The sequence below is a fragment of the Coturnix japonica genome, chromosome 4, assembly GCF_001577835.2.
Source record: "Coturnix japonica isolate 7356 chromosome 4, Coturnix japonica 2.1, whole genome shotgun sequence".
Classification (NCBI taxonomy): domain Eukaryota; kingdom Metazoa; phylum Chordata; class Aves; order Galliformes; family Phasianidae; genus Coturnix; species Coturnix japonica.
Genome location: NC_029519.1, coordinates 27,818,688 through 27,841,519, shown reverse-complemented (window position 1 = coordinate 27,841,519; position 22,832 = coordinate 27,818,688). Strand labels below are relative to the sequence as shown.

The 22,832-nt window shown below is 35.4% G+C and overlaps 1 protein-coding gene across 9 annotated transcripts in view; it reads left to right on the top strand.

Moving 5' to 3' along the window:
• TTC29 (tetratricopeptide repeat domain 29) overlaps window positions 1-22,832 on the top strand; it is a 174,505-nt gene that overhangs the window by 100,579 nt on the left and 51,094 nt on the right. For all 9 annotated transcript variants that reach the window (XM_032444412.1, XM_032444409.1, XM_032444415.1 and 6 more), the window contains 2 exons: window positions 6,919-7,131; window positions 8,349-8,434. In XM_032444412.1, coding sequence (XP_032300303.1) covers window positions 6,919-7,131; window positions 8,349-8,434 — 299 coding nt within the window. The remainder of the gene's footprint in view (window positions 1-6,918; window positions 7,132-8,348; window positions 8,435-22,832) is intronic.

Here is a 22,832-nt window from a genome sequence, read left to right as displayed (position 1 = left end):
TCCTATAATATAATACAATAAAAGTATAGCTAGCATCTCTAGGCTGGTTACTTTCCACCTCATTCCACTACTGTACGACCCTGTTTGCAGTACTGAATTCAGCTCTGGGATCCCCAGCATAATAAAGACGTGGTTCTGTTAGAGGTGTTTCAGAGAAGGGCCACAAGGATGATCAGAGGACTGGAGCATCTCTCTTTTGAAGACAGACTGAGAGAGTTGTGGTTGTTCAGTGTGAAGAAGAGAAGGCTCCTGGGAGATGTTACTGTGGCCATCCAGCACCTAAAGGGGGCCTCCAGGAAAGCTGGAGAATTTCTCTTTATCAGGGAATGTAGTGATAGGACAAGGGGTTACAGTCTTAATCTAAGATAGGGTAGATTTAGGTAACATATTGGAAAGAAATTTTTTATAATGAGGGTGGTGATGCACTAGAACAGTTTGACCAGAGGAGATGTGGATGCCCCATCCCTGCAAGTGTTCAAGGCCAGATAGTAGCTTGGTTTAGTGGAATATATCCCTTCCTCATGGCCAGAGGGTTGGAATTCAGTAGTCTTTAAAAAGACCCCTTTCAACTCAAACCATACTTCAATTTTTGATGTGACTAGCCCTAGTGTGGATTTCGTTATACGCAATGCCTACTACTTTGTATAGGTATAGGTATGTGAGCTTTAAAGGTGAGTAATTTCAAGCTTCAGGGGACTAGAGTGTATATACACTGTATATACAGTGATCTAGATCTCATTGGATTTCTGTGATTTTATTTTTCCTTTTTGAATAGAGATACTCAACTAATATCATTCTTTCAATTGCAGTACCAATGCCCTGTAGTTTTCAGTGTGGACAAGGAAGCATAAAATACTGTTTTTGCATTGCAGTACACCAAGAGTGTACCAAGGCTATGTGATGCTCAACTTCCCTTACATCTCCTTACTTCCAAGCCTCATGCCTTGTACTGCTCTGGCAGACTTTCAGTTGATCTTGAGCTTCTTATATGCTTGGGAGAGATCTTCTAGTGTATTTTCAAACAGGGAAAGTGGTCAGAATACACCATGATGAGCCAATGTGTGTACATTCTTTCAAACTGCCCAAGTTGTTTGGCTCAAATTCCCTGTTCCATCTTCCTGAAAAATGTTTAGCTCCTGCAGATGGAAATACCTGTAGATGGAAATAACAAATCGTTGCAAGTAACTGTTTACCTTAAAAGTGCTTGCCTTGATTTGTATCTGATGATCAGTTGTGTTTTTGAGAGACCTTGTAGAACTATAGAAGAGCTAAATTATCTTCAATCTCCTTCATATATTTTTGTCTCACTTTTGCAGGCTACTCCATAATCTTGGGTTCTCAGTGACCTCTGTACAGTTCATCTTACTTCAGTAGTACAGGATGATTCAGCTCAATAAGAGCTTTTTTGCAATTCTTGTAAGCTTTTTCTTCATCTCCTGTTGAATGAAGGCTTATAAGCTCTGTAGATAGTGGCTCAATCTGGAATCAGGTCATATCATAGAATCATAGAATCATAGAATGGCCTGGGTTAAAAAGAACATCAAAGTTCATCCAGTTTCAACCCCCCTGCCATGGGCAGAGTCACCAACCACCAGATCATGCTGCCCAGAATTATGTCCAGCCTGGCCTTGTATGCCTTCAGGGATGGAGCATCCACAACCTCTCTGGACAACCTGTTCCAGTGTGTCACCACCCTCTGTGTGAAAAACTTACTCCTAATCTCTAACCTAAATCTCCTGTCTTAGATTAAAATCATTTCCCCTTGTCCTATCACTATCCAACCATGTAAACAGTCATTCCTCCACATGTTTATACACTCCCTTCAAGTACTGGAGGGCCACAATGCAAGATTTTTAACTACTTCATCCTGAATAGTGCTAGCATAATTATCATAAGTGAATGTAGGTAATAAAAATAATACAAATAGTTCAAACAGTTAAACTGAAATGTAGACCTACATCTTTTAAATGGCAATGACTTTTTTTCTTTTTTGCTATCATTAACTGCTACTGGCAGTAGATTGTAAGTCCACGTGATATGGTGAAAGATGTCATAGTTTTAGACCAAAACATGCCAGAATTTTATTGTGAACTTTATTGTCCCTTTCAGTTCTTGTTTAAAGCTAAAGTGGACTATTTTCTAAAGTCCTCAACAAATGTTTACAATTTAGAATTGAATGTGCTTTCTGAATATATACTAGTGCTCCTAACAGCTCTGTGACTTCTTTAACAGTTTCTGTGGCATGATTTTCATTGCTAAATGTACAAGCTAGTAGAAAAGGGAATCATTAGCTGCTCTCTGAGTACTGCTGAGGCATGGCACTAGAACAGGTCAGTGCGTTTAGCAGATTGTGGCATTTTAAATTACCTGTACACTACTGGAAGCAATCTGTGGACCTAATTAACATCTCACCTAATTAATGTCAGCTTTGCATATAAGGAATTTCAGGCAGTTTTGCACTGCATTCATTTATTAAATACAATATTATTCAAATCTGCTATCTTTAATTTCTGTGTTGAAAACTTCATGTTTGTATGCTGTTTTCTTAAGTGAGGGTAACTTCTTTTTTTTTTTCTTTCTCTCTCAAGTAATCAATGCACTGCTGAATGAGTTCATTTTAATGCACTCAATCATGCCTCTAATGTTTGTAGCTTACGGGCGCAAGCATCAGTAATGCAGGAATGTTATATGGCTTTAGTTTGGGCCATTTCATAAAATATTCATGGAATCAAAAATGTGCATCAAAATAGCGGCTGGGAGAATTACATTTATGTGCCTGCTTTTATGGCAGCTTCACATTTAAACCCATTTGTGTTAATATCTAGTCAATCTTTCTACTAAAAAAAAAAAAAAAAAATCCCAACATGCAAAGTAGTAGTCAACCTTTTGGTTGAAATTTGTCCAAAATATCTATTTTGGCATAATAAATATACACTTCTTGAGCGGGTTTTAGAAAAGGGAATTACAGAGGAAATTTTAGATAACATGAAAACATTTCCCTTCAGAATTTACAAAATTACATCAACTTCTTTTGCTTGAATGAAGGGATCTATTTATTTTTTTATTATTACTCTTTCTAAGAAACTCAGTTCAGTAAAAACTGTGGCAGAAATCATTCATACATGTGATGTTGCTGCATTATTTCCAAAATTTGACAATGGCTGAGTAAGGTCTTTTTTATTCATATAATTGTTTAAAACTGATTCTTTACTACCCGCATTATAATGTGACAAAATAAAAAAATTAGACTATTGCTAATAGTTACCTTTTGTTATGCCCTAAATTCCACTGAACTGCAACACTTAAGCAGTGGTAGTAGATATGTTGTAGGAATTTCATTTCTGGTTTTTGATTCCTTTTATAAAAGAGGAAGAGTTGTCAGAGATTCTTGATCTCCATTTAGTCCATACTGTATGGCAGTGGGAAGAAGAAATGTGTAATTGCTATTAATGTTGTTGACTGAAAATAGATATGCTGGTTTTGTGTAATATTTTGCAAGTAGATCTTTCAACGGTGGTCATATTAGAGACACTTTCTAGATGTTCTCTTTGAAATTTTAGAGATATAAAAGATATGCTTCTACAAACTATTTGAAATTATTTTCCTACTCTTTTCTTCTAATGTTACTCATTTTTTCAATTAGCAACAAAAAATATTAAAAAGCCTGCCTTTCCACTAAAATATTCTTATTGTCAGCAATGCTCTATACTTGTCTTATTTCCCAGTGCTTTTCAAGATTTTTAGGTAGCATCTACCTATTTGTGTGTCTTAAAAATTACAGTAGTTATGTGTTCAAGAATCAGAATTCAGTGCTGAAAGCAATTCCAGGTGAACTAATTCATCAGAGTGAATAAAACCACCATCTTCTTGAAGACAGTATTTTCCCACAAGCCTTTGAAGTTCACATAAACTATGGTTTAAAGAAATAGTCTGATGTGACATTTGCCAGTGAGTAGGAGGGATTTCAGGTAATTCAGATAGAGGAATGCATTTGAAAATCAAAGATGTTTTACCTTCCATAAATCTGAGCAGTCTGCAGGTTGAAAATTGGTATTATTGTTTTAAAAAGTCTTCAGTTAGGAATTTTCCATCCATGTAAGGGCTTTCAGGCTCCATACCTCTCTTGCTTAGGGAGTTTTGGTGGCTATTTTTAAAATTAGTTGTGTTGCTATTTTGTTTTGTTTTGTTTTCCCTCAGCATCTTCTTTGGGCGTTTCTGTTGAGCTACTTTTTTCCTTTACAGTCTTTCTGGGTAGTCCAGTGTGTTTTACTGTAGTTCCATTTGTGTACCTACCATAAAAGAAAATACTGCTTTTTTGAAGCTTGACGTAGATGGATTGTTCTCTAAAGAGGTTTCACTGAGATCTGGCAAAAAGAATGCCAGGTCAAAGCTCTTATGGTTAGGTCAACTCTTAAGAACTGTGGGATATATGGAATATATGAGTCCAATTTCCAGTCTGGCAGAAACTTTCTCAAGGGGATGCTGCAAGTGGGGGAGCATGGGTAGAAATTAACGTATCTGATAGTTCTCATAATCTAAACAATAGTTCTGGGGGATGCCCAAAGAATGTGTGTATAGTGAACAAGAATGCTGCATCTCTCTAAGAGATTATATTTAAGAGTCTTACAAGAAAGCTACTGTGCTCAGTTTCAGATTACAGACCAAGCTGTTTTCTCTGCGAGTTTTTTGCTTCCCATTCCTACTGGAAGTTTTTAACTTATACATGAATCAAACCCTCTAATTCTAGAGAATTCATTACACATGCAGTGAAACTGGAGCACAAATGCATAGCAATATGTTTTAAAAAGGACAATCCATTTGTTTGTAGGCTTGTGGGAATTCCATTTAGGACTCTGTTCTTGTGAGTATCCAAGTGGATAAAATGCCATATCTAGCTAATAAAATTAAACTTAAGTCCATCTTTCCATTCTTTGTTAAAAGAACACTAGCTTTTACAATTAGTATCTAAAATCTGTGTTTAGCAGCTTGGATAACTCCAGTTCTATTGATTTCCAAGTTTTATTTGCCTTCAGAAGTTAGAAACCCAAACAAAAATTGGAAATCTCTTCAGAGTGGAAGTGTTTTAATTTGGGTTTAGTAAGTCTACATGTTCATTTCCTGCTACATTTACTGTCGTCGAATCCTTTAAGTTTTTTATTTTGATAATTTCTGTTTGTACAGTCTTATGTCAAGCATGTTTTATTTTGTTAAGAATATGTATGTGTTTTCCTGTCTGTTTAAGGGGTCTTCTAATTATTGCAGCAATAAATAGCTTTTAACCATGTTTTAGGCCATCACTCCAATATCTGTCCTCAGCAATGGTGGAATCAAATAATGCCTGCTGTAGGATGTCCTCCTTTTCATTTACATGTCAGTCTTCACCACTTTTCCTTGTGTCCTCTGGGAGACTTACATGTATTGAAGGTTGCAGAGCTCTAAAATGAATTTTTTGCTGTGACAGTTACATAAGTTGAATTAAAGTTGCTTTTTTGAAAGTCAACTTTCTTGTGCTTGTCAGTCTTAGTTGAGTTCACTTCAATCAAGAGAAAAGCTTAATATGAAAGTAATTTTATTAAAACTAAGGGTTATATTTTGTATTACAAAGTCGAAAGCATGGTTAGAAAAGGGTAACATATGCAAAGACAAATCTAAATTAAGCTTCATTAGAGGAATCTGTCATAGCTGTTCTACTGCCTTCAGTTGGCTGTGGGACCAGGAAATTAGCTTCCATTTTGCCTAACAGTGCCTAAAGCAGGCCATTCTCTAACATTTTCTCTGTTTGTTCCTTGCCAATAGAAAATAACTCTCTCCTTCATCCTTCCTTCTTAATTCTTCCTAGTTCTTTAAGTAATCTGAATGCAGCACTTTAAAAGCAGTCTGCAAAAAAAGTAGTCATTTCTTAGAGATCATGTTCCAGGAGAGGTGTTAAGTGCAAACGTTTATCTTCATCATTTTTTGCAATTTTTAATACAAATAATAATTGATATTTTAATGATCTATAGGACAGAACCCCTCCGTCACAAACATACAAACTGGTTAAATAAATGTCACCTTTGCATTTCTACTTTGATGTAGAATATTCAGTGCAAAAACATGTACAGGATATGTTTCATATATTGAGTCTTAGCTTACCTGCTTCCTAATAGTTTTTCAGTGACTCATGATGTATACAGAAATTTTTTCAGTTCTTGCAAGGGGCTTTGAATTTCCATTGTGCAGAAAGCCTAGATATGTAAGGAGCTAGCTGAAGCTAGGGGGTGAAGGAGGAATTACTTACATGTTCAAGTGAATTCTTTGCTGAAAGATGTTTGAGTAGCTTTGGTTTGAAGATCAGGCTCAATACTTAATGGATTAGTGGCTCTTGCTCTTCCAGTAATCGCACCGCATCTACTCTTCAGAGCTGACCTACTAATAACTTATTTCTTTCTATAATAATTATTTTCATCAATTCTTTTGAGTAAAGGCCCTTTTCTGTAGTTTTGATACATCTGTTCTCCAGTCTCTCCTGCAAATATTTTGGTGTTTTCATTATGGAAAAAAAAATCTTAGTGAACAGTTTAAACTGTGATTGCTTATGCACACATACAAGTTTTTCATTTGTTTGGTTTTGTAATATAAGATCCATGAAGATCATTTTAATGGACCTATAACAGATTATTCTCTAGAAAATGTAACTTCCTCTGGATCACATGCCCCCAACACTCTGAATCCACAAAGAAAGCACATTTCAAATGTGAAAAGTTAAACATACAATATTTCTGGTAATTTTTCCAATGATTTCTAAGTTAGATATTGAAGATTTCTGAAAATTGTGAATTGATTGAGATGCAATTGACTTCCTAATAAGAAAATGATATACTAGTAACTATAAAAATGTTGTTGATTACACTGGTTGCAGTTATGACTGAAATTTTTCAGGTCATGTGATGAAGGCTGCTGAGCATTATGAAGCATTTTACCAGCTAACAGAAGGTACAACATGGAAGAATGAGACAGGCCACACTTACCATTCACTGGCATGTGAGCATCTTTGGAGAATTTATATATTGCTAGCAGACAAAATGCTAGAAAACAAAGAACAAGAGCAGGCCATCAAAACATTAATAAAAGCTATCAGAATGGCAAAAACCGGTAGGTATAAAATTGCATTTTCATGTATTTTTATTTGATGGGCATGCTATGGTTTTCTGAAGAGTAAAGTAGAAATTGTGAAGTGCTCAACTGAGTAATTATTTCCTATGGAAGTCAAAGAAAATTGCTATCCATACACTACCAGGTCTCACTAAAACAGGAAGGCCTTCTTGCTGACAACAAAGAATCTTTTAGATTTCTGAAAGCTTTATCTCCAAAAAAAAACCAAACCTTTTGGAAGCAATGGTATAAAACCGTAAACCCATAATCATTGTTGATTTGGCAGTTTTTGGGTAATATTTTCTTCTTGATGACTGTTTTACATTTTACATACTTACTTAGCACTTGCAAAAAGGAATTTTCTATTATAACCAATTAAGATTTCGTCTTTATATCTTAGTATGTATAAATAATTTGAAACCTGAAGACGATTACAAAATTGCAGAGCAGCTGAGTCAGAGGCCTCTGGAGATCAAATGCCATCCTTTTCACAGTTGCCTACAGCAGGTTGCCTAGGACAACATCCAGTTAAGTTTTGAGTATATCTGCAGGTGGAGACTCCATAACCACCCTGAGCAATATTTTCCATTGTTTGACTACCTGCACGGTAGGAAAGTCTTGTTGTGTTCAGATGGATTTACAGTCTGTGCCAATTGCCCCTTGTCCTGTCACTGACTACCACTTAGAAGACTTCACCTTCTTTGTACCCTTTCATCAGACTTCTGAACACATTAATGAGATTCTTTGCCTGAGCTTTCTCTTCCATGGGCTGAAACATCCCAGATCTCTCAGCCTGGCCCACTGACAGTTATCTCATGATGTCCAAGTATGCAGGTCAATATGGTTTGTTTGTATCTTAGAATGCATTATATATTTTATTTTATTTATATATTTTATCGCTTTTTCTAATATGAGAACAGAGTTCTATTAAACAATTCATTACAGAGAATGTTACAGCACATTAAGCTGACTGTTCTGCATTACTTACTTTAAGACATTTTCTTCGTTTAAACCCGTAGCCTCTAATTTTAATTACCTGACTAAACAGAAACAAGTTTTTCTTGGAAAAAAAGATAAATGACAAAGCTAAGGGAAAGGAAAAACTTACTGCAGTATATAAGCATCTACATCTTGTTTAATAACCCACAAGGTTTGTCTGTGCTTATGTCATTTTGTTAAGACTACACTGGTAACTGTAACTGTAATCCATATTTTAGGAGGTGATAAGAAGATGGAAGGAGAAGCTGTGTATTGCTTAAGTTTAGTGTATCATTTTGCTGGAGAAGAGAAGAGAGCATTATCAGTAAGTTTATTTTAACACTGCTTTAGCTTTCTCAGAGCCTTTCTCTTTATGTGCATACAAAGCAATTTTGCCTTGTTTTATTTAGGTTTTATTTGGTTATGATTTTTTTTTTGTTTTTTGTTTGTTTGGTTGGTTGGTTGGTTGGTTGGTTGGTTTTTTTAAAGCAAACTATTTTTCAAATTCATTTGATACAGTGTGTTTGTGAGCAACAATTAACCCGTCAGTCCAAATGTTAAGCTTTTCAGAATACGTGGAAGAAATATGAATTGCTTTTGATGTGAATAGCTATAGTGCTGGTGTAATCTCTTCTGATGACGCATGAGTTCAGGCTGCACTTTTCATGTTTCCCTTGAGCCTCGCACATGTAATCATTCAAAGACAATGCAAGTTCTACATGTGACAACTGGGGAAGGAGTGTTTCTCCACTTCTTCATAGGTCAGTGGGAGAAGACAGATAAGCAACAACTTGATTTGTCTGTCATCAGTGACTCTCTTAAAATGTGGGAAAAACATATTTGTTTTGTCTATGATTATTGCTGTTACTCATTTGGAAAATTACTGTTTCTATTTTAGTTTCTTCCTTCATCTGTGGAGTTGCTCAGTATTTTATTAACGAGCAAATCGTATAGAGAGCATTCTTTGTGATTTTTGTTGTGGTAGTTTATCTTTCTCAGAGAAACCAATAGAAGTCATGGAGTGATCTGATTATGAATTTCCCCATTGCTTTCTTTGCTCCCGTGGAAGTGTTTTAGATTTTTTTTGAAATATACTTTTATGTGCTTTCAGTAATTCATAATATGATTTTTCCAAAAGGTTTGGACCATTTATATATACATAATTCTTCAATGCTGATTGGCTTTTCTTCTGTCTAAATCAAACTCATTCCAGAAAGTAGGATGTTTATGAATTTCTAGTCAGAAGCAAAAAGCCTGCTCTTACTCAGCTGTAGTTGAAGTCCACAACTGAACATGATGAGATTAGGTTAGAGTTGTTTTTTGCTTAAGTTTCATCCGCATTGGCTTTTGACCAACAAGTATAAAACATTTTTACCTGAACATTTCTTGTTAAGTTTCTGAGAGTCAGAATAAGTTGTGTGGATGATGAAGAGCAGTAAGACAAATCAATCAGCTAAACAAAGCCTGCATGTGCCTTTGATCTCTCCATCACACTATAAACTTATTAATGAACAAGACTATATAGTCTCTGTATTATAAAAAGGGTCAAACTATCCTTGAAAGCATCAAAAATATTAGACATTGTGGCATTGTTTCCTTGGAGTCCATTTTGCTTAAATTTTATAGTTACTTCTTTCCCTATATTGCTCCCCCAAGTCTTCTGCCAAAAAGTTACAGAAATCATTTGGAGGTTTCATTTCTTTTTGTTACACACAATACAGTTGTGGGATTTTTGTTTTTTGTTGGTTTTTGGTTGGTTTTTGGTTTTGTTTTTTTTTGTTTGTTTGTTTGTTTGGTTTTTTTGAGGAAGATTCTGCAACCTTCTATTTTGTAATGTACTACTATTCATTTAAAATGTGGACATAAAGGGTTGTGCTTTTAGTCTTACAAAAACACCTGACAGGTATGGAAAGCAATATATGTTTTAATTAAAGGAGAAATAAATTCTCTGTAATACAAAACATAAATGGATAAGATAAACATAAATGGGTATAAGATGGTATTTTATCTTTAATGAAAATATTAGTACTTTGCAGAATAAATAAAGATTCCTAAAATACTGACATCTCCAATTAGATTGAATAAGAAACCTATGAATAAAGTTCATTCAGAAATATATTATGCATTATGGGACTGAGAAAAAGTGGTAACATTTTAGTTCCTTTTCTCCTTAGTAATCATCAGTACAGAGAGCAGTAAAATATCAGTGGTTGACAGGGCTCTTGAACACAAGTTGTCTTCACTCTCCAATTAGAAATCATTGCCTAAAATTTACCCTTCTGTTCTCAGTTTAATGGTCTCTGTATCCAAGGGGAGCTCAGATGCTTACGGAGATGAAATCATTGCATCCCATTCCCAGAGGACTACTGGTTATCATTACACATAACATGCAGACAATACTGCTAGGAGCCAGTTTGCCTCATGGTAATATGTAGTTCATCACCAGCTTCTGTAGCATGCTAAAGAGGTCTTGCCACACAGCTTGGGACTACTCGGGTGTAGACTCAGGGGTCTCAGCAGTTATTTTCCTGCTTTGCATCAGTTTTCATCTTCTTTATCCTTTTGTGCTGTGGTTCACCTCAGGCAGTCTCCTTCTAGGGGAATCTGAAAGGAGCAGCTGTTACAGATACCATTTCCTCCAATTGTTGCCACTTGGTTCCTTTTTCTACTGAATGTGCTACTCCCTCCCCCAACACACACACAGTAGCATGCATATAAACTTGTTTCTCTTTCATTCATGTCTTCTAGAGTGGAGAAGCATATGTTCAAAATATTCATTATCTGATGCAGTAATTAAAGGTTGAAATGATTGAGCTGCAGCCTATCACATGAAAATTGTGCAGTCGCTTTGTATTGAATAGGCTGTGTTTGTTGGAGAAGGATTTTTTGTTTGCTAGGCACTTGGTGTATAATCTAACATAATTTCGTTGTATAAATTAATTTTATTTGATATATTTGATGGATTTTTGTGGACGTCCTCAGTTGTAAAAACATAAAGATGTGCAAGTTTAAAAGCCTGAGAATTATATAATTATATCCAACATCAGCATAGTAGGTTCATAATATTTTTCATGTCATACAGATTATAACCAAGAGTATTCGATTTCCCCTAAATATGACACACAACATTAATAGTACAGATAATATACAGATTTTATCTTAAGCATTATAAGTTTTTGTTGTTGTTGTTGTTTGTTTGTTTTTTGGAGAAATTTCTCCATCCAGCCTAATTTTAAAGTGAAAGTCACTGTTTTTTCTTAAGACTTACATAACAAGCAAAATTTTAACTGAAACAATTGTATGTCATTCAGAATCTCACATAAGGCATTGTAATCTAATTCTCAATGTGGGATTTTTTAATATACTGGGCTTTTAAGAGTACTTCACATCTTGGACATCAAGGGCTTTTTCTCTTTCAATTAATCGCATCTCAGATTACCAGGAAAATTCCAGCTCCTACACATTTCTGAGCATTTGTGGTCCTTTATTTTGGATGCTAAATCCCGTGCCTCAGTTATGTTACATATTTAAATAATAGGAGCAATGTTCTTGAGTACTGCAACTCGTGCCAAAATAAATGTGGTAATTTATGACATAATGCCACGTGCATCAATTGTCAGAATTATGGTATACAAGCCACAGGCATAAAATTATCAAGAAAATTTATTAACTTATAAAGGCATCTTCACATTCAAAATGACCCTATTAAAGTAATCAGAGGTGATTTATGACCATAACGTTAATTTCTGAAAAAAATCTGTATCTAAAAAACCTGAAAATTTTAACTCATGCAAGTAGAGAGAATGTAAGTAAATGTACTTGGAAGGCAGATATTCTAAAGTTAGTGTACATGGTATATTTTATCTAATTGTATCTGTTATTCTTATTTATATAAATAACAGCCATATGTCTAAAAGACTTTACAATTCCAGGAGGATCCTAACTAGTAAAAGAGTTCAAAAAAGTAGACTACATTATATTCTTTTTTTCCCATGTTTTGTGAAAGCTAATTTACACTAGTGAGCATAATTTCTCTGAGGTTTGCTTACTATCCTATTGCATTACTAGGAGGCTGAACCTCAAGACACACTTCTGCAAGCAGTGTCTGGATAGAAATCCAAGTTGAGATTTAAGCTTTCACTGTTGTCACTACAGAAACATTTAAGTGGGGGGCCACAAAACACATCAAAAGATAGTACTTAATGGAAATGATTTCAAGCTTCCTTTTTTTTTTTTCATCAAGCCTTATTCATTTGTAGTTGATATTTAGCCATTCTGATAGTGCATAACTTTCACAGCATAGAAAATGGGATCATGTACAAGATTAAGAAATGTTCTTATAATTCCTAGAGGCCTCACTTTTATTGGAGCAGGTTTTAAATTTTCATTAAAACTGTGCTCAAGTAGAAAATCTGTCTTTTTCTTAGCTAAGGATTAGAAGACCAGACAAAAACCTGAGTCAGTCTTGACTGTAAGCACTTCTGACTGATTTTGACACTGGCAATGGATTATATACTGAGAAAGGTTTTCTTATTGAAGGTATGCAATTAGTGAGCCAATTTACAACCAATATAATTTATTGTTTCTGGGAGGTACCCCTGCTGCCAGACATTGATGGGATGAACATCCCTGCCCTCAAGAAGGCCACATTTAGAACACTGTGTCCAGTTCTAGGCTTTCCAGTTAAAAAAAGACAGGGATCTCCTAGAAGGAGTCCAGTGGATGGCCACAATGATGATAAAGGGCTGAGTAACCTGGGTCTGTTCAGCCTGGGGGAAAGAGGACTGTGTGGGATGTTTATAAATATCTAAGGGAGGTGGGAGGCCACGTTCTTCTCAGTGTGTGTAGCAACAGGACAAGGAGCAATGGGCTAAAACTTGAACATAGGAAGCTCTGTACTAACACAAGGAAGAACTGCCCAGAGAGGCTATGGAGTCTCCTTCTATGGAGATATTCAAGACCTGTCTGGATGCCTACTTGTTCAACTTATTGCAGGGAGCCTACTTTAGCAGCAGGTTGAATTCAATGATCTCTTGGGGTCCCTTCCAACCCTTGAATTTATGTGATTCTGTGCGATTCTCTAGCAAACACAGTTATGTGAGAACACTTAGTACTGGTACTAAACTTTACCCTGTCAAAATACATTGCGTCAAATGCTGATAGAAGTAAGAAATAACAAACTGAACTGAGAATACTAAAGAAGACGTGAAATTTCAAGGGAGAAGTGAGTGTCTGATCATTTGATTAATTTTTTTTCTGTTAATTTTGTGCTTACTTTTTAAAGAGGAAGAAAGATATAACTTTATTTTGGGTATGAAAGTTAGTATCCTAGTCACAAGAGCAGAGCAGAGTGAGACAATCACCTTCTTCATGCTGGCAACCACTTTTTTTATAAAGCCCAGGATATAGTTGGCCTTCTAGGCTGCAAGAGCGTACACATGGCTTATGTCCAGCTTTTCATCCATCAGGACCCCCAAGCCCTGCTTTACAGGGCTACTCTCAATTTCTTCTCCCAGACTGTATTCTTATCTGGAATTGCCTTGACCCAAGGGCAACACTTTGGACTTGGCCATTTTGAACCTCATGGAGTTCACATGGGCCCACTTTTTGAGCCTGTCCAGAACCCTCTGGATGGCTTCTCTCCCTTCTATTCTGTGAACTTCACAGGTCAGCTTGGTGTTGTCAGCAGACTTGCTGAGAGCATGCTCAGTCCCACTAATAAAAATGTTTGAGAAGACCAGTTGGAATCCAGGGGAACACCACTTAGAATCATGGAATCATAGAATCAAGAGGTTGGAAGGGACCTACAAGATCATCTAGTCCAACCATCTTCCCATTACCATAGCTACATCAAACCACTGAACCATATCTTGGAGCTCTTCTTGTGACTGGGCATAGAGCCATTAAAAGCTAGTCTATTTGTCCTGGCTGAGGCTTTGCTTAAACTCTAACTGCTGTCTACTGTGACTTAAAAGATGGGATTTATGCAGGCATTTTCTACTTACTAAGTTGAAACTTTTTTCTAGGTTAGATTTTATACACACACACACACACACACATATATATATATATATATATATATATATATAAAACTGTTGATATACACATTTTCATCTGTTTTATTCCCAGAGAATAGGAACACAAAAGACAAAGCAATACAATTGTATGATAAAAAGATGATTTAAAGGTTGTTTACTTCATCTACTTTAGACTATATTGAATTTCTAGCTTAGGTGTGCTAAACTTAGGAACCTAAAAACTATTATAATCAAGGGATAGTTGTATCACATCTAAATTTGTAGCATATAATGTCTGAGAAACAAGAACTTTCAGTAGTGTGTCCATTACTGTATTTACATATATTTACAGCCAGGGCTGCAGCAAAAGGATGGAAAATTTTATAAGACATTTTTAATTCTATTAGATAATAAACTTACAGAAGTCAGGCTTCTTATATGTTTTGAGAAATTGAGCACTTGTATGCACATTGTACAAACTTGGGAATTTCAATACTTAAATGCAAATATAATCATAATGTGCGAGGCTTTGTTTTCCTTTGTATGGTTTAGCTGAAATGAACAGGCTTTTTAAAAATTCTATAAAGTAAGGCTTTTTAAATTAAATTGGTTTCTCATGTTGGTATAGTTCAAGTTACAGCAATTTACTTATTAAATACATGTTTAAATTTCAATGCGATTATTCCCATTGACTTCAGACTTGTGTATTCAGGTGTAAGCAAATGCCTAATAACTTTGCATGATCAGAACCATCAAATCGAGGTTTTGATTCAGTCATCTTAAAGAAATTAAAAGTTATCCTTTGATAGATAAACAAACCGAGAAGTTAAGACACTGAAATTTGCCTGTGTAAAACCTAGCACTTGCTGCTTCATTATTAGAAGCAATTTGTTTGCTGTTTTTCTTATGTGTTATTGCAGAACTGATCAAAAGAATTGGTAGCAAAGTGTGAAATAAATTGTACTTCTAAATAAATCGATTTAACATTGCTTTGTGCTTTAAGTGATTTTAGTAATATTAATATTTAAAATATTTCTGTCTGAAATCTTTTTATTACTACATATTGCAGTAATGGCTACAATTTCATTCTGCCATTCTTCATATTAGAATATTGCATAGTAAAAATTGTGAAAATATTGTCTTTTAGCACTGAAATAGATGCAAAAGATTTCAAGTGAGTGTTTGCATGTAAATGATTCAAATTTTATTCAGTCAATAAAAACAGTCCATTACTCCTTTTACTACATTTCTCACATGGGTTAAACTCAAAGAGTATGTGGTTTTCATTTGATGGAGAATTTTTCCCTTATTTCCACATATTTATCCAGAAAATTAAGTTATTAACTGACTTACATTTTTTAATACCTTCTTGTTTATCTGTGCAATTTTTTTTCATTGTGTTATGCAAATCTAAGGATTTGTATGTTAGCTTTTGGCTAGGAGAACTTTTGTAGTTAAAAATATCCTTTAATGAGTAGACTGAATATATATATATATATATATATACACACACACACATATATATATATATATATATCCTCTGTCTAAAAAGTAATAGGCATTGAAGCATACACATGCATACAGTATGGTTAGTAAGGTCTTAGGACGTTACAGCAATCCAACAGCATGGTACATTCATGTAGACACAAGAGTGTGATAAAAGCAGTCCAGGCATCTGGACCACAGTGATGCTATACAAAAACATTTCTGAACAATTCACATAGTTGCACTTACCCAAATTTCCAATCTTGTCCACCCGTTTCTCCCTGATTCTTTCTCTGCCTCCGCCTTTGTCTTTTATGTTGTTGCAGAATCTCATTTTTCCTTTATGAGTCACCTCCATCTGCTTATGTGTCAGAGTGGCCCTCATGCCACACATCATATTGAGGAATTCTCAAGATGAAGGGCTGTATTCACATCACTACTTCTGTCTCAGCACTGTTTCATGCTTGTCACTGCTCGGCACTCAGCGCCACACTGGCTTGTTTTGTCAATAACCATTTATTTGTTGCTGGAATAGTAGCAACCATTACATCTGACCTCCCTGTTTCATCAATTATGGATAGATTATTGGATGTGAACATCTGCAAAAGCTTGCTGTTGAACTTACCTCCTGGCTGGGATTAGATCAAGTATTAAACTGTTGTTTATTGTCGAGCCAAAACTCTACTGGGAAGCCAGGGAATTCCAAGGCTAGCAGTCTCCCATCAGCAAACACCAAAAATTGTTTAGTATTGCCACCGTTTCCCATAAGATCATGGCCATTTATTATTTACACTTATTACTAGTTGTTATAACATACTTGATAAAAGCTCTTGGCAGGCGTAGTGTTTCCAGCTATTGTCACATCTGTCAGGATGGAAAGGATACATAAACTGTTTTTTCCTCTTATATTGCTGTTAAGGGGTAACAGATGAAGCTTCTTCACTTCAGACTGTTAAGCCATGCTTTATTTTGAAAAGATATGCCAACAGTGGCTGGTTTGGGAAAACATGACATTTCAGTACTAAATGAAGATTACAACAACCTTTACTTTAACCAGTAATATCTCTTGCAGTGAATATCTTGAATTGTACAATAATTAGAAACTTAAATATCTGGCTCTGATATTTGCATAGGTTTTTGCTCTGAAGGAAATGGCTTGTTTTTCTGTATCATTATTTTGATTTTAATCAAATCCTTTTGAGGCATGTTAAATAATAGAATGATGACTGCGTTCCTACAAAAAGTTGTAGTTACAGAGAATGAGAATTTCACTGTTAGTGGTGCAGAAGGCCAGAATTAACAACAGTAATACAGAAGGTAATAGCAAGGAAATAAGAATACGGACAAAAGTTAATATTTATTCAATCGTCTGTACATTTCCTGGTTTTGAAGTTTGCTGTGCAGAAAAAACAGGCATTGGGAGTGAACTCCTGACCTCATGAAATCCAGCAGAAGGTAGAAATGGTTCTGTGGAAATGAAGTTTTTTAATGAGTTGTTTCTATTTACATATCTTCCATTCAGAATTGAAGCAAAACACTTATATTCTGAATGTTATGTAAAGTATACGAGAAATGCTTTATACCAGAAAAGAATCTACATCTGTCTTGGTAGACTGTTAAGAAATAAGTGAAACATTAATCTATCTCCCCAGGGCTTTAATGCTCCAAGCAAGTATAGTCAGGAATAACTTGAAGCTAGCATTGCTGTGCAAGTTCATATAGCGTCAAGGTAAATGTTAACACTTACTAGCCAGCTATAACAGGAGAGGAGTGGAAAGGGCAACTACTTTTCCAGCAGTGTCATCCAAGTAGCACCTTAGTAATAACCACCTCTTATCAAAAGCCTGTTCTCTAGGGGAGCAATTCTGGCAATTCAGGGGCTACTCCCTCATTCCTCAGCATGACATCCAGTATATCTTAACTGTGAGCATACAACCCGGGTAATATACTATTCTAGGTGCTCATTATGCCTGAGTACAGTTAGCATTTAACAAGGCAAGGCCAGCCATCCAGTTGATGTTTGTGTATTTTTTTCCTGGGATCAATAAGTTCTGCTATAATCAATACATTTAATGAGCAATACAATTTTCTTACTGCTCTTCAACCTCTCACACACAGTGTTTTGACCAAACTGAGAATACTTCCAAATGTATGTTGTGAAAGTCTTCTTTGTTCTTACTCAGAGTTGCCACAGGCATGTGTCCACTTGAATTATGGTAATAAGGCCTGCACTTGTATTGAAATGTTATCAAAATGTAATCTAATTCAATATATTGTTGATTAAGGGTGAACATTGATCCAAAAAATAAAATAAAAAAAATAAAAATAAAAACAACAAACAGAAAATTGGAGAAAACAATTATTTTATATTGTCCATCTCATGTACAGTAGATGTTGCTTGTATGGGAAAAATGGCAATTTCTAGAGGAAATTTGCATTTTCAATCTCAAAAATATGAAGAAAGTAAAACTGCTCTAATTTTCCTGTAGAATACCTTTGTGTCTATGGAATCTCCTTGTAAGTGAGGTTGGTGAAGCAGTTGCAGTGGAATGGATGCATAGGTCCTCTCTGTTATGCACACTTCAAGCACCAAAAGCTTTGCAGTTTGGCCCCTGTGGTTAATTCATCATAGTACAGAAGATGGGAAAGGAAACTCTGTGACAGAACCTCTGATTGATTTTTCTCATGATCTACAGCAAATGAATTATCAGAGTTGCAGAATGAGCTATTAAAAAGTATCAATTTTATTTTTAAATATGCATTTATTGGGTTCCTGTGGGGCAGAGCTCACTGAACTGGAAAATGCCTATGCATATGACAGTATTGTTTTTTTATTTTCACTGGATGGTATGGAGAAGATCATTTTGGTGACTGTTAGAGTGTTTTCTTTCTGAAAATATATGGGGTACTAAGTGGTATAAGGCCAGCATTACTTGATTGCATTTTCTGTCTTCCAACATCTATTGTTGGCTCTAGAAAAAAAAAATTGTCAGATGCTGCTACCCAGGCTGGGCCCTGGCCCACTACTGCAGTGCCTGTCAGAAATCATTAGCTAGTGTTCTCTTTGACTAATGTTGCAGTTGATTGTCTGATTCATGTTCAAGATCTGTAAATGAGGCAGAAGCATCTTTACTGCTCACCAGCCGTGAAATGGCTAAACACTGTTAGATTTTCAGAAATCAAAATAAATGTGTTTCCAATAAAGTTTGACAATAATACCAAGTGCAAAGCTGAGAGCAGAACTGTGGTTTTGTGTTTTTTAAAGTTACAGTATTATAAATCAATATTATCCCATCATGTTTTTGTCAGAGTAATGTTTTTTACCAAAATGATAAAGTACTGCCAGTAACATTAATCTTATGTTGACTTGGATAGACATTCTTTATTCAACATAAATTCATACCTTCAATTTTTACTCTTTCATCCATTATCCCCAGATGTACATATTGAGGTTTAGCAAAGCGTATCTCCTATTTTGTTAATCTACAGTGTGTAGCAATGAGAAGTGTAATGTGTCTCTGTTTATACAAAAGGAATGCAGGTGTGACAACAGCAACAACAAAATTTTAAAATGTTAGATCTTGGAAATGGGCAGATCTGGAGGTGGATGGTGTTAATGGCATAACCCCACGAGGGTCACATGGCAGAATACTGAAAGAACGGAAAAACAAATCTAGGTGTGAGATCTGACTTATGTTTTCCTTGGCTTAGGAGGCAAACATGTAATTCATCACTATGTACAGAATTAGTGTGAGAGCTATGCCGCAAATAGGACCTACTTTGGGAATTTACCCTTGTTATTTTGCTTTGTTTCTATGCTGTAACAAATTGTAGCCTTAGTGGAATTGCAAAGAAACAGGAGTTGTTGTTTCTGTAATCAAACTGCTGTTTCCACAGTAGCTATCCTCCTTCCAGATGCACCCGTATCCAGCTGCTATGAAAAAAAGAAAACAAAGCAATCATACGGTGTTACTTCAGATATTTTAATTTCCATTTTGGAGTGATTAAAAAAAAAAAAAAATTGTCACCACTTTTTTTTTCACAATATACAACAATAGTAGATGGTGCTTAGAACAGTGATTGGTAATATGGAAGATAAAAGTCTTCTCTCTACCACTCTCCCAAACAGTTCTCCAAGCCCTAGAGAACAAGTTACTGAAACTCAGCCTTCATTTCTGTATTGGATTTTGATTTTTACTTTATTTTTTTAAGAGACAGTTTTCATTTTTTGAGACAGTCCTTGTGAATAGTCACAGAGGGCCTAAAACCTTATTTGTGAACATAATCAGTGCAACTTTAATAGTCTTTATTTTGTTAGTCTTACTTTATTTTTTCTTTCTAAGTCAAACCACATGAATTTAATTGGTTCAAGTACGTATACCATGATTTTTTTCTCACGCGTTGACTGGAATATCAAGTTTTCTTTGAAGCAGAACATAAATTTTACAATGATGATTGAACCTAGCATCATCAGGATAAAACTGTTGCCAAAGCATCCCTTCTCAAAACCCTAGGTACACAGAAAATAAATAAATAAATGATTACGTGTTGCTCCTTCAGTAACTCTAAATCTCTGCAATCTCTGACTTTTTGAAAAGGCAAATAAGCTAGATTTGTATAATGCCAAAGCCCACTATTTTAAATGTATATTAATAATCCAGGTTATGTAATTCCATTCAGTATTTCTTTACACAATTTTTATTTGCATTTCCTTACCAGGAGAAAAATTACCAAGATGAAATTTTAATGTACAGTATTTACTGGAGCAGAATTATGTTCCCTTAATGAGCAGATTTTTGTTCTACAGACTAAATCAATTTTTCCATCCTTTGTGTAGTGGTAGTTGTATTCCATAAGATCACAGATGTAACAAAACTGCACATTCATTATGCATATCTATGTTTTCAACATTAGTTATTGACATCTCCCACCTCTTCCTTGGGTGTTGCTGTCTTCTGCACAGATTCACCAAAATGGAAGACCTGTTTCTGACCTACATGTATGTTTCAACGTAAAACAGCATTCCAGGGAGCATGTAAATTCCATGCAATCTGGATGGTCAGTCTTCCCAGTATTTATCCACTTATCAGAAAACTAGCAGGTGAATGGCCCAGCCATGCCCACTCAGACTGAACACTCACCATGAGCACGTCTTTTCTTATGTGGTATTTATAGCAATAGAAATAGATTAACTGGTTGTTAATCTCCCTTGAAAATAAACCAGGACATTTTAATGTCTATTTGGTGTTTTCAGTCTGTTTACAAATTCTGGTAGCAATCACTATGTCAAGTCCATTTCATTCATCATCATTAAAGATCTGTAATATTTTTTCTTTTTAAATGATAATTAAAATTGTACTATAATTACAAGAGGCTTTGAATGAAATCCTCTAATGTTAACGTGTTAATCCAGTGTTTTATTATGCTCTATATCCTCTTCTTTTTCTATCTTGAGTGTTGAAAATGGAGCATACGCTGTAGGTGAGGCCTTTTTTCACATAACCCACATAGATGCATCCTGGGCAATTGTAGCATAGACAGGAATAGCTTCTTACCATCATGAATGTGTCCCTTTTTGTGTCCCCACCAAGTACTGGCAGCTGGAGGAGTTATTTGAAATGCAGACGTAGAATATATTTTCATATATATTCTATCATAATTTGTCAGTATTTCTTTCCCCAAGATGATTTAATTATTTTTAGAATGAAACATACAATTTTTGAAGATCTTGAATTTTAAATTAATTTTCCTAATTAAAAATAGAAAAAAGACTTCATTTATTTGCTTACTTGCTTCTTTTTAGCAGATGCTGCAGAGATGTAGTGAACTGACCTTTTATTTGAGCTTTTCTGGCTATGGCTTTTTCTTGGCTTTCATCTGTACTTTTTAGGTTTTTTGATATCTTTGACAGGAAAAAAGCAGCATAGCAGCCTAAGCCTTGGGCACGTAAGTAACCTTTCAGTGCTAGATAGGAACCACTGGAGGCTCTGTGGCCTAGTTTAATAACACAGAGGTTAGTTTGAAGTGTGGGTGATTTTCAGTCCAGTACATAAAATTTTAGAAACCTGATGCTATCATGGCAGGCTTATTGACATGGGCACTGTTACTTCAATAAATGTTGCAGATCCTCTGAGCTAAATGCAAAACCAAGAATTGTTTCTTGGGCAGCTGCACATTACTGTTCCCAGCATGGATTATCTGAAGGACAGACTGCAGGCCTTCAGAGCTATGCTTATGCATCCAGTTTAGGGTGAGTTCTGAACTGATGTGGCAAGTTCCTAACAGTAGTGCCTTCACTTTCTTTGTCGTATCATATGCATCAATAACTCAATTGAGAATGACCTTCAAGTATAGGATGCAGTGCTGATGTACTACATCAGAACACAACTTTGATAAGTACTTGAGGAAAGATAAGTAGTGTGTTGTACATAAGTAAGCCACACATTTGGTACACACAGAACTTAAGGAACTGAAAAATAAGAGCCTTGTCTAGCAATACATCTATGTGTAATAAAGCTCCTTCAAGATCTGGGAAAGCTGTGCAGTGGAAACAACAGTAGAAATGGTGACGTCCATAGGGTTAGCACACACAAGTTGTATTCTTTTGAACCACACATTTTGCCAATGACAGGGGATGCAGTCTTAATAAAAAGTGCCCTATCTTTTACGTTACCATAAATAGGCATCTTGGGGCACGCAGGCTACTGTCACATGTCCCTGTGCATCTCCCATCCCCCTTCAAAGCTGGTAAATGACATTCACTACTCCTTTCTTGGAAATGTGCAAAAAGGATTTCCATAGATAGTCTTCAGAGATTTCCTGTGTTCTCATGTGTGTAATAGGTTGGGTCAAGCAACAAAGAGAGAAGAAGGAAAGAACAGGATTTAATTTCATATGCATTCTCCCTTTACCACCATTGGAAAAAAATAAGGTTGAAAAAGAAATTATGCAATAAAGGTGATGTCAGTGTTAAATTAAATTAAGATTATATGTTTTTGTGCAGTGGCTGTAAGCCTTCGGTTATGAGAGAGGTCATGATAAAAGAGTATATCCCCATATTAACAGGTTGCTCTTGTGCGTGAATAATTAGTCATAAATATAACAAAACTATCTACAGGATTTGAAGTTAATCCTTGTTTAAACATGCAAGCTGTAATTTATTCAATTCTTATGCATGTGAGTTGTGCCAAAAAAAGTTCTCATAGTGATAGTTTAAAGAAG